Genomic DNA, 13,007 nt, shown 5'->3' with positions numbered 1-13,007 from the left:
TGAGTTCTACCCATATGGCCTAGCTGGGTGAGCCTTCCAAAACATCTAGCTGATTCAATTCACTCCACATGATATGAAGAAATAGATACTGCAAAGACTACAGGCCCTGACGACATTCTGGTAATGGTACTGAAGTTTTGTGCTTCCAAACGTGCTGCTCCCCTAGCCAAGGTCAGTTACATCATGGTTCTACTCAACAATGTGGAGAAATTCCCAGGTATGCCCTGTTATGGAGCAGGCCAGACCACCTCAAAACATTTTAAGAAGGTAGCCAATACCCTAACTTTTCTTATTTTAAATGCAAATGTATAGTGGATATTCCAGGAGTGATGCAACTGGTCAAACCTCTTGGCTTTAAGCACAACAGAATTTATTTACACACTGTGCTTGAAACAGAAACAAAAGAAAGCAGAATTTAGATTAACAACATATTTGAAAACCCATCTGACATGATATCATGACTTAACAAGACTGATCCAATCCCTGCAACATCCCATAAACACCCCAGGTTCTTACAGGCAGAAGGGATTTCAGAGAGAAAGTCCAGGTAAGATGTCTGTTGAAGCATGGAACCATTCTTCACTGTGGCTGCTTCTCTAGGTCCCCAGCAGTTTTCGACTGCTTGCTAAAACTAATCAAACTCGAAAACAAAACCTGAACTGGGAGAACTGGCCACTCCCCTGCCATTGTTTTCAGTAGCCATTTCTAGACATCTCGGAACCTCTGCCTTTACGACCCCTCTTGAAAAAACACCATAACCTTGTTAAATGGGCAGCACCGTCATAGGCCCTGTACAGAAAAAGCAGGACAAATCCAACTTGGCAAATTACTGCTCCATCACTCTACTCTCAATCATCAGTAAAATGATGGAAGGTGTTATCAACAATGCTAACAAGCAGCATCTGCTCAGCAATAACCTGCTCAATGCTGCCCAGTTTGGGTTCCATTAGGGCCACTCTTGACCTCATTGCAACCTTGGTTCAAATATGGACAAAAGAGCTGAAACTAGAGATGAGACATTGCCTAACTACAGTTCACCATCATGTTCTGATATGCAACTAGTAACGGTCATTAAATACTGGCTAACCAATGACACCCACATCCCGTGAGGGAATAAAAAGTAAAGTCAGAGATCTGAAGATGGGGTTGTGGTAAATGTTACCACCATACACACAATTACTAACAAGTATGTTAGTATATCCAAAAATGTACAAAATTAATAATGAGAGCAAACAAACTGGGGAGAAGTGATGTCTGTGGATCTGAAAGGGTTAATACTGAGGAGTGCTGTTAGCATCGCCCACTGTCGATGCCATTTTGTGATGTAGGTTTAATAGTACATTACTATTATTTAGGATCTCTGATCTAAAAGTGGAGGAAAATGGATTTTGGTTTTCAATTCTGTGAAGATGACATTTTTTTAAACAAGGATCAAAATGTCATTTCGAGCAGTGAATTAAGAAACCACTTTTCTGAGAATTCATATGATTTAAGTGTGATTGCTCCATCAGTTACCCGGTAAGTTAATTACATAATGTCTACAACATGGTATCATCAAATATAGAAACAAAAGATCAGGTGCAAAAAGAAGGGCAGTTTATTTAGCTGTGAAAATTGGTAAAATCTGCAGGCAGTCAGAATTGGAAAGAAGTATTTAGATTGTTAAAGGTGAAGAGAGATCTTGAGCCACTTCAGAAGTCTAAGAATAATTACTGGAAAGTGTCGGCTGGTTAAGAAAGTGTTAAGATCAGACATTTTATTGGAATTGAATGATGGTAAAGAATATTGCTAGGGGGAAAAGGGGTTGAATCTTCCTTTTTGCATTTGTGTCGAGGTCTTTCTTACTTGCTTTATTTACACATAGCTGGTTGTTTTTTCTCTTTTTGTGTAATGCATTGTGTTTCTTTGTTAAAAGAACATTGACAACCTCATTTGAATATGTTCAGTGACTTACCACTACAGTGACCAAACTGCAAACAGTGAAACTTCTGCTTGATCAAGTTGGGTTCCAGTCTGAAATATCATCGTCAGCTGGTATCATAACAATGGGGACTTCGAGTAAAATAACTTTGGATCTTGAAGGAGTGGGACCCAACATCTGTTTGCCCTCATAATCTCTGTAACAATGTCTATTATATTAATGTAACCTGTAACTAGTTGCTAACATGCAGTCAAGAGTGTCTTGTTCAAAATTAGAACTGCTAGTTTGTTCAGGAAGTGTTTTTTTCTCTTTTACACTCGACCAAGTGGGCCCTGTAGAACTCTTCACTCTGTGAGGTGCAAATTTTGATAAGCAGTCATCAGTCAAGTTGCTGTATGGCACAGTGCTGCACAAATGTTGCATTTGCGTCATGTCAATAGTGTAAGAAGTAAACACATACATGTGCTGCAAGTAAACTCCTTTCCTCAAGTTTGAAGGGGAGTAATCTTCAGCCAAGTCAAAGGAGACACCCTTCAGTCAGAAGGTCCCAGCACAGTAAGTCATGTCAGCTTCATTTCTTAGTGCAGGAGCTTAGGCATGGTCACTTTGCTGCTTGAGGTAGCCATGGTCAGGGATCTGTACCTCTACGGAAACAGAGAGCCCTGAAGCTCCAGTGAGATCCGTTCAGGGAATTACAGGAATGCAGATGGGGAGCTGCACGGATATCAATCAGGGGTCAAGTTACTTATCATTCAAGGCTGTCTGGCTAAGTCAGTCAAGGGTGGGCCACAGCCAGTTCAGGGAGTCTGTCAATAAATGTCAAGGCGGGAGGGGGAGGATTATCAAGGGTCATTGCTGTGGGAGGGAAGCTGTGAAACTCAGTTTTGGGGATTGGAGGCTCTTGCTGGAATGCAGGAGGGACAGCAACTATGAACAAGGTCCACTCAATGTTTGAGGGGGGTTGAAGAGAGAGGTGTAACGTGGGAGGTAGGTGACATCGACAGTCTGCAATATCCTGGCTACAATGGAGGGGAGTAGGCAGTGGACTAATATATTTGGGTCTGGGGCTGTGGTAAAGAAGAAGGTTTAGACAGGTTGATTGGGTGAGAATGTAGGAATGTTCAAAGCACATTGGGTTAATAGAGAGAGATTACCAACAAAGGAATGTGTAAGTTTGGGGCTTTACAGAGGGTGAATATTATGACGAAGTAAATGGTTCCTTTTATGTATTACAGAGCAAGAAATATCTTCTGCAGATTTGAGTTAATGCTTTGTGTGTATCAGAATAATTGATCCCCCATGTATTACAGAGTAATTACTATATTTAGTAGTTATATATAACACATATATACGGAAAGTGTAGTTAGGGATAAGTTGAAGTATTATCTGCATCTCCACATCTCTGTGAGTGATTTAACTTGTTTTGACACTGATTATCGTTTCTTTCCGTGCCTGTCAGCTCACTGCACTCTGAAATCAGGACCATAAAAGACTGGAAATGAAGAGCTTAAAAGTGAAATTCAAGAAAAGTGAGGTGAGTTCACTCTGTCAGTTTACCATCTGTCAGGAAGGAGCAGCAATTCACAGGAGGGTTAAACATAACACAATCTGAATTCCTTCTGTACTGAATGTGGAGTTAACATCAGCTGCACTGCTGGTATAGGCTCACTTTCTGTTCCCATTATACTGCACTCTGTGAGTAATTGTTGAGAACGATTACTGTTCCTGCCTGTTGGGCACAAATTGGTGTGACAGTAGGAGATTAGATTAGATTAGATTAGATTCCCTACAGTGTGGAAACAGGCCCTTCGGCCCAACAAGTCTACATTGACCCCCCGAAGAGTAACCCACCCAGACCCATTTTCCCTCTGACTAATGCACCTAACACTATGGGCACTTTAGCATGGCCAATTCATCTGACCTGCACATCTTTGGATTGTGGGAGGAAACCCACGCAGATACAGGGAAAATGTGCAAACTCCACACAGACAGTTGCTTAGGGTGTAGGTTTGCTCACTGAGCTGTAGGTTTGATATCCAGACATTTCATTACCTGGCTAGGTAACATCATCAGTGGCGACCTCCAAGTGAAGTGAAGCTGTTGTCTCCTGCTTTCTATTTATATGTTTGTCCTGGATGGGGTTCCTGGGGTTTGTTGTGATGTCATTTCCTGTTTGTTTTCTGAGGGGTTGATAGATGGTATCTAGATCTGTGTTTGTTTGTGGCGTTGTGGTTGGAGTACCAGGCCTCTAGGAATTCTCTGGCATGTCTTCGCTTAGCCTGTCCCAGGACAGATGTGTTGTCCCAGTCGAAATGGTGGTTTTTTCTTCCGTGTTGCTGTAATGCTCACAGAGTACCTAAGCTGATGACCCCAAAACCTGTCCCTTTTCCTCCCACCTTTTCAAAGGAAGTTTTAAAAGCAGTCTTTGCATTCGAGCCTGCCTGGCACAGTCTGCTTTTTTCTATGGCAGTGGAAATCAATTGAGACACACAATACCTGATTTAGATGCCTCATTAGGCCTAAGGTATAGGAGTTTTTACTCCTCTCCCCACCACGCCTTAATATATAATGCTGGACTTCTTATTTCTTTACTTTTTTCCTCAGAATTTGTTCTTAAGAAACTGTACCTTTGTACCTAAGATGGTGCCATTATATAGCAACTTGTAAACTTTTCACTGTGATTATAGGTTTTTGGAGATATGTTTCTTGATTAAACTTAAAATATAAGCCATAACTATTAATTTAACCTGGGCAGTGTTTTGTAGAGGAATAAGACGGTGTTGTTTTCTGGGTCTGTAGATTATGAAGGAGCAAAAATGCCTTTAGTAGAGTGATATGTACTACTTGTCAGATGTGGGAGTTTAAAGAGAGTTTAAGGGTTACTGCGGATTATTTTCTGCCATAAATGCTGTTGGCTGCAAATCTTATCAGATCGAATGGATTGGTTGGAGAGACAGTTAGAAGTGATGAGAAATTTGCAACAGCAACAGTATGTGATGGATAGGAAGGGGGTAAAGTCTCAGATACAGTCACATAGATGGGTTAACTCCAGGAAGGGTAAGAGAGGTAGGCAACTAGAGCAGGAGTTTTTTTGTGGATATACCCATTTCAAACAGGTATGCTGTTTTGGAAAATGTAGGGGGTGATGCATTCTCAGGGGAAGGTAGCACAAACAGCCAAGTTTCTGGTATTGAGACTGGCTCTAATGCAACGAGGGGTACGTCAGCTTCCAAGAGATCAAGTGTGTTAAGGGATTCTGTAGTCCGAGGTACAGACAGACGTTTCTGTGGCCAGCAGAGAAAAAACAGAATGGTGTGTTGCTTCCCTGGTGCCAGGATCAAGGATGTCTCGGAGAGGGTGCAGAATGTTCTCACGGGGGAGACGGGCCAGCAAGAGGTCATTGTCCTCATTGGAATGATATAGGAAGGGAAAAGGTTGAAATTCTGAAGGGAGATTGCAGAGAGTTAGGCAGAAATTTAAAAAGGAGGTCCTCAAGAGTAGTAATATCTGGATTACTCCCAGTGCTACGAGCTAGTGAGGGCAGCAATAGGAAGATAGAGCAGATGAATGCATGGTTGAGGAGCCAGTGTATGGGAGAAGGATTCACTTTTTTGGATCATTGGAATCTCTTTTGGAGTAGAAGTGACCTGTACAAGAAGGACGGATTGCACCTAAATTGGAAGGAGACTAATATACTGGCAGGGAAATTTGCTACAACTGCTCGGGAGGATTTAAACTAGTAACGTGTGTGTGGGGGGGGGGGAGGGGACCCAGGGAGATATTGAAGAAAGAGATCAATCTGTGACTGTTACAGTTGAGAACAGAAGTGAGTCAAACAGGCAGGCAGGGACAGGGTAGGACTAATAAATTAAACTGCATTTATTTCAATGCAAGAGGCCTAACAGGGAAGGCAGATGAACTCAGGGCATGGTTAGGAACATGGGACTGGGATATCATAGCAATTACAGAAACATGGCTCAGGGATGGGCAGGACTGACAGCTTAATGTTCCAGGATACAAATTCTACAGAACGGGAGGCAAGAGAGGTGGGGGAGTGGCATTTTTGATAAGGGATAGCATTACAGTTGCGCTGAGGGAGGATATTCCTGGAAATACATCCAGGAACTTAGAAATAAGAAAGGGATGATCACCTTATTGGGATTGTACTATAGACCCCCTAATTGTTAGAGGGAAATTGAGAAACAAACTTGTAAGAAGGTCTCAGCTATCTGTAAGAATATTAGAGTGGTTAAGTTAGGGGATTTTAACTTTCCAAACATAGACTGGGACTGTTATAGGTTTAGATGGAGAGGATTTAAGTGCATACAAGACAATTTTTTGATTCAGTATGTGGATGTACCTACTAGTGAAGGTGTAAAACTTGACCTACTCTTGGGAAATAAGGCAGGGCAGGTGACTGAGGTGTCAGTGGGGGAGCACTTTGGGGCCAGCAACCATAATTCTATTAGTTTTTAAATAGTGATGGAAAAGGATAGACTAGATCCAAAAGCTGAAGTTCTAAATTGGAGAAAGGCCAATTTTGACGGTGTTAGGCAAGATCTTTCAAAAGTTGATTGGGGGCAGATGTTCGCAGGTAAAGGGACAGCTGGAAAATGGAAAGCATTCAGAAATGAGATAACTAGAATCCAGAAAAAGTATATTCCTGTTAGGGTGAAAGGAAAGGCTGGTAGGTATAGGGAATGCTGGATGACTAAAGAAATTGAGGGTTTGTTTCAGAAAAAAAAGGAAGCATCTCTGTATGCAAATGTTTACGTATGTATGGCATGACCAACAGTACATACCATCAAATTATTTTATGAATAAAGTATATTTTTGAAATAAAAAAAGTAGACAGGATAAACTGAGTGAATCCTTAGAGTATAAAGGAAGTAGGAGTATACTTAAGAGGGAAATCAGGAAGGCAAAAAGGGGACATGAGATAGCTTTGGCAAATAGAATTAAAGAAAATCCAAAGGGTTTTTACAAATACATTAAGGACAAAGATGTAACTAGGGAGAGAATAGGGCTACTCAAAGATCAGCAAGGTGTCCTTTGTGTGGAGCCGCAGAAAATGGGGGAGATACTAAATGAGTATTTTGCAACAGTATTTACCGTGGAGAAGGACATGGAAGATATAGACTGTAGGGAAATAGATTACAGAGGTGCAAGTGCTGGATGTCTTGAAACGGGTAAAGGTGGATAAATCCCCAGGACCTGATCAGATTACCCGAGAACTCTGTGGGAAGCTACAGAAGTGATTGCTGGGCCTCTTGCTGAGATATTTGTATCCATCGATAGTCACAGGTGAGGTGCCGGAAGACTGGAGGTTGGCAAATGTGGTGCCATTGTTTAAGGGCGGTAAGGACAAGTCAGGGAACTATAGACCGGTGAGCCTGATGTCGGTGGTGGGCAAGTTGTTGGAGGGAATCCTGAGGGACAGGATGTACATGTATTTGGAAAGGCAAGGACTGATTAGGGATAGTCAACATGGCTTTATGCATGGGAAATCATGTCTCACAAACTTGATTGAGTTTTTTGAAGAAATAACAAAGAGGATTGATGAGGGCAGAGCAGTAGATGTGATCTATATGGTAAGGCGTTCGACAAAGTTCCCATGGGAGGCTGATTAGCAAGGTTAGATCTCATTGAATACAGGGAGAACTAGCCATTTGGATACAGAACTGGCTCAAAGGTAGAAGACAGAGGGTGGTGGTGGAGAGTTGTTTTTCTGACTGGAGGCCTGTGACCAGTGGAGCGCCACAAGGATCGGTGCTGGGTACTCTACTTCTTGTCATTTACATAAATGATTTGGATGCGAGCATAAGAGGTACAGTTAGTAAGTTTACAGATGACACCAAAATTGGAGGTGTAGTGGACAGCGAAAAGGGTTACCTCAGATTATAACAGGATCTTGACCAGATGGCCAATGGGCTGAGAAGTGGCAGATGGAGTTTAATTCGGATAAATGCGAGGTGCTGCATTTTGGGAAAGGAAATCTTAGCAGGACTTATACACTTAATGGTAAGGTCCTAGGGAGTGATGCTGAACAAAGAGACCTTGGAGTGCAGGTTCATAGCTCCTCGAAAGTGGAGTCGCAGGCAGATAGGATAGTGAAGAAAGCGTTTGGTATGCTTTCCTTTATTGGTCAGAGTATTGAGTACAGGAGTTGGGAGGTCATGTTGTGGCTGTACAGGACATTGATTTAGGCCACTGTTGGAATATTGTGTGCAATTCTGGTCTCCTTCCTATCGGAAAGATGTTGGGAAACTTGAAAGGGTTCAGAAAAGATTTACAAGGATGTTGCCAGGGTTGGAGGATTTGAGCTACTGGGAGAGGCTGAACAGGCTGGGGCTGTTTTCTCTGGACCATCGGAGGCTGAGGGGTGACCTTATAGAGGTTTACAAAATTGAGAGGCACGGATAGGGTAAATAGGTAGCATCTTTTCCCTGGGGTCAGGGAGTCCAGAACTAGAGGGTATAGGTTTAGGGTGAGAGGAGAAAGATATAAAAGAGACCTCAGGGGCAACGTTTTCACACAGAGGGTGGTACGTGTATGGAATGAGCTGCCAGAGGAAGTGGTGGAGGCTGGTACAATTGCAACATTTAAGAGGCATTTGGATGGGTATATGAATAGGAAGAGTTTGGAGGGATAGGGGCCGGGTGCTGGCAGGTGGGACTAGATTGGGTTTGGTATCTCTATGACTCTACTCAGTTCAGTACATGTGACAGTAAAGGTAATTCAATATGGGGAGTGGGTGGTGAGTTAGGCACCCAGAGCATTTTATGTGCTTCCTGCCAAAACTCATACCAGGTTAAGGTGTAAAATTATTCCTTATTGCCTCACCAAGTGAGACTGAAATGTGAAGATGGCAGCAGCTGGAGCTGAGAAGGACAAGTTATTGCCAAAGTGAGTACAGTTGTGGATTGGCAAGTTAAAAAACAGAAACTTGAACTAATAGAACACCTTCCACAACCTCAGGATGTACAAATCATGAAGTTATCAGTTGAGATATCAGGTAAAAGATGTCTCAGATGTAGATGAGAGAGACCTTAATACTATCAGCCTGACTCATTACACCCTGAAGCGTAGTGGCAGTGTAAGTCATATCTGATTTAACTTGGTCAATGTGCAATTTCAATACCATTGAAAAGGCGGCAAATTGATTCGTGCAGGTAGCTTGGAACAATAGGACAGTAGGTGTGAATCCCACAATGAGTTACTTGTGATATTCACTACCTTCAATGATGTGAAAGTTTCTGGCTGCCAGCACTCAGAATAACAGAGTAATACAGCTTAAATGACTCGGCCTAGACACTAGCGGTCACCATGGAAACAAATCCTTTTCTATCTTCAGTGGAGGAGGATGTGGGGGGATGAGAAGTGGAGGGGTTGACGGTGAGAAAGAAAGTAGTAAAGGAAGTTTGAAGAATTGAAACTGAAGGGTGCAGCTGAAAGAACTGATAGTGAACTACCATTGACCAAAGAGACCCCAAACCCAGCGAAAGGGGTCATTATTGTACAACATATATTAAACTGATCTGAAGTAAATGAAAGACACTCCAGAGTTGTTCACACTGGTCTAAAAAACAGCCTATTAACCTCCTTATGTGATGGGCAGTACCAGTAAGTACCCAGTCTGAAGTGTGCTGCCAATATTGGGAAGAAAGAAAAGATGTAATTGGAGAGAGATCTTATGCTTTCAGCGCATTTTTGTTTCATAGCATTACCCAAAGACCCATGTCTCCATTTTCAGCTTAACATGGTCAGTGTTTTTTTTAAAAAACAAACTATTGCTTCCCACTCCCAACTCTTCTGTTCCCTTCTTCCTCTCTCTCGCCCCCTCCAACCCTATCACTCCCTGTTTCTCCTTCTCTGACTCTCCCTGCTTTCCCACTCCTGACCTTCCTGCTCCATGATTTAACCCCCCACGACTTACTCATTGCATCCTTCACTCCTCTTTAACTCACCATTTCCCTTCCCCTGGCCATCCTGTTCCTGGCTTCCATTCACTCTCCCACTCACTAACCCTCTCCCAGTCTTCCACTCACTGCTTTCTTCATCTAAAACTTCATGTGAGAGTGGGAACATGGTGGGTGACAGGAAGTGGTGAGCTATAATTAAGTTAAAATGTTTTTAAGTTATCAAGAGGAGTATCTGTTAGTAAAAGGCCTTTTGGGCCTGTTTGGTTCAAGGCAGCTACAGGGTTTTTAATATAAAAAATACAGCCCAGGAATGTTTTGTGGGTTTGCTATGGGAAGAAGTGATTTTGGTTAGTCAGGAGCACATTAGAAATGTTGAACATGGGATAACTGTAAAGCACACCCTGCTTGAAACAGGTAAAGGTGACAAAATCTCCACCCCAAGTGGCTCAGTGGGTAGTACCCTTCTTTCTGAGTGAGAAGGAATTAAATTATGGGCTCCAGTCAACTCCAGAAATGTGAACACAAAATCTAGGCTGACATTTCAGTGCAATATTGAAGAAGTGCTACATTGTCAGAGGTACCATCTTTCAGATGAGATATTAAACCGCCATCCCACTCGCTCTCTAATATTTATTCCCCGGCTGACATTAGAGGTAGTGATGACCTAGTGGTATTGTCGCTTCACTATTAATCGAGAGACCCAAGTAATGTCCTGGGGACCTGGGTTCAAATCCTGCCATGGTAGCTGGCTGATTTTGAATTCAAAAGATACAAGTTAAGTAGTCACTATCCCATTCCTGTGGGTAGGATGCCACTGCGGGCAAATTGGCTATAAGGTTTCCTGCATTGGAAGAGTGATTCCATTTCAAAGGGACATTGGGAAGTCTTGATGCTGCAACAGGTGATCTTATTTTTACTCATTCATAGGCATATTGCAAATCCCTAGATGCCTTAGAGCAGGTTGTAGTGAGCTGCCCTTTGAACTGCTGTAATCTATGATGTAGTCCAGTCCAGTGTGGAACACAGTACCAGGATTTATGATGTATAAATGAAAGTCCATATTACTTTATAGGTGCAGCAGGATTTTCAAAAGGCAGATGAATTCTTACATTTGAAGTCTGGTGGTAGAGGAAAGGGAATTGTAATTAAAAAGGACAATGCAAGGGCAGAGCAGGATTAATGGATCACGTGGTTTCACTACTATTTGATTCTACATTCTATGGAGGCTGATCAGCAATGTTTGGGAGGGGGAAGTGCAATAATTTGAATAGAGATTCCTGAAAGAATCAAGCAATTCGGGAAGGTTGTCTGAAATAGTTGGGTTATTAAATAGCCATAGCAGAGATTATAACGATAATGAGTGTGAGCACAAGTGTTGCTGCTCAGCGGAAGGAGAAAGGGGCAGATTGTGTCCACATTAGGATTCACTATCAAACTAAAAATGGGAATCAACAGCACAACCTCAAAATTAGTCATCATCTCATAACTAAACCAGTAAAACAAAAAGCCCTGTCATACTTGGAAATGGATGTACTGGTCACATTGTATTTTTGAATTTTGAGGTATACAAAATGAATCAAGCCTGTATGTGTCATCCATTTCTCCTTCAGCTCATCACCTTTTTGAGTTGACTTCTTATCAGTACAGGGTAGGGCGTTATTGGATGATGGGGCATTGGTGTCCAGCCTAATCCTGCCCTCACTCAACCAAGGAAGATCCCAATGTTGTTTCTTAACCTGATAGGGGAATGCTATTAATCTCATTTACTCCAGGCAAGAGGAAGAGAGGTAACATCAGACAACTCTTAATCGTGTCCAGCAGTTTGACTAAGCTACAGGCTCAGCAGTAGAGAATGTGACATGCAAAACCAATGCTCCCTTTAAGATGCAAGCACCATGCATCAATCTTAAAGGTACAGTTTGGAGCAACAAGCAGGCAAAGCCAATAGAAGTTTAAGACAATGTTAGTCATATCTTTTTCCATCAGTATTCAATGCATTTTATCCTGTTGCTCTTGTGTGACAGTTATGCTTACAATGGGTCATTATTCATGTATACAATCAATCATCAGTTGTCTATTCCAGAAACATGGCTCCCTTACTGCAAAAATGCTTTTAAACCACTTGGACTATTGATATAGTCAGTAAACCCTGCTGTGTGCCAGTGAAGTGACCAGTGAATTATTTAGTGAGATATCAACTAACTAATTACACAGGTTTAATGTCCATGTAAGATTTATTTGGTTCTACAGAAACCAAACTTGTGCCGTTAGCCTGTATTTGCCTGCTGTTGCATGTATATACGATGACGTATGAATATAGGAGTATTTTTGAGGATGTGTTCTTTGGAGTTTTATTTTGTCGTATAGTGAGGGACATTTGTACTTGTACAGGTTACCCACCTACAGTGATGTGTGATGTGAATGCACATTGCTGTGTATTCTGCCTGTCTCCTGCACAGGAACAGCCCCAGGAACAACTGGATTTTTGATCTTTGGCTCCTGGTACAGTAACCCAATCCTAGTTCTCTGGTGTCTCATCCCTATTCTCTGTTTCTCAGCCTTGGACCTTCCTGTAACTTTGTAGCCTCTTGCTTTGTTCCTTGTCAGCTGTCATTCCATGGTCAATCTTAAATCATACTCTATCTGTCAAAAGTGAGTGGTAGGTGTACTGAGAGGGCACTGAGGGGTTCACCAGACACTGGTGTAATCTCTAAATGCTGATTAATAATTTGTATTAACTTTTGATAGTTACAGCATTGCTGCTAAAAAGTGCTAAATTGTAGTTGGCAAGGCAGCTAAAGGTAGGCAGTTTGACAAGTTGCAATCTCTGCTATTGACAGCATAGTGTTATTCAGTTCACGAAAAGAGTTACCTGAACCAAAGGGTAAATTCAGAAATGAAAAACGTTTATTTTAGGAAAGGCCATTCACCTGCTAATGTCCACAGACTTTCCTAGCTCAGTACCTGAATAAAGCAAATAATGGAAGTTAAACATATGAAGGAACACACCCAGATTTACCTCACTAATGTAGGTGGAAGTAAAATCCAGTGAATTCCCATTGAGGAGTGAGCTCCAAAATTCCAATTCTTGCCTCACCCAGGAAATTCAGGGTGCAAAACCAATTAAATCTCCCCTAAGTTAACAATCCACTCTGTCATATCTC

At 42.0% G+C, this 13,007-nt stretch overlaps 1 protein-coding gene across 1 annotated transcript in view; it reads left to right on the top strand.

The window, feature by feature from the left end:
• Positions 1-1,487: 1,487 nt before the first annotated feature.
• LOC140494508 (ankycorbin-like) overlaps positions 1,488-13,007 on the top strand; it is a 112,904-nt gene continuing 101,384 nt past the window's right edge. The window contains exons 1-2 of the mRNA XM_072593764.1: positions 1,488-1,518; positions 3,381-3,455. Of these exons, the coding sequence (XP_072449865.1) occupies positions 3,420-3,455 (36 nt within the window). The 5' untranslated portion in view covers positions 1,488-1,518; positions 3,381-3,419. The remainder of the gene's footprint in view (positions 1,519-3,380; positions 3,456-13,007) is intronic.

The sequence above is a fragment of the Chiloscyllium punctatum genome, chromosome 24 (assembly GCF_047496795.1).
Source record: "Chiloscyllium punctatum isolate Juve2018m chromosome 24, sChiPun1.3, whole genome shotgun sequence".
NCBI lineage: Eukaryota > Metazoa > Chordata > Chondrichthyes > Orectolobiformes > Hemiscylliidae > Chiloscyllium > Chiloscyllium punctatum.
The sequence above is the reverse complement of the archived record's forward strand: the minus strand, read 5'-3'. Positions and strand labels throughout refer to the sequence as shown.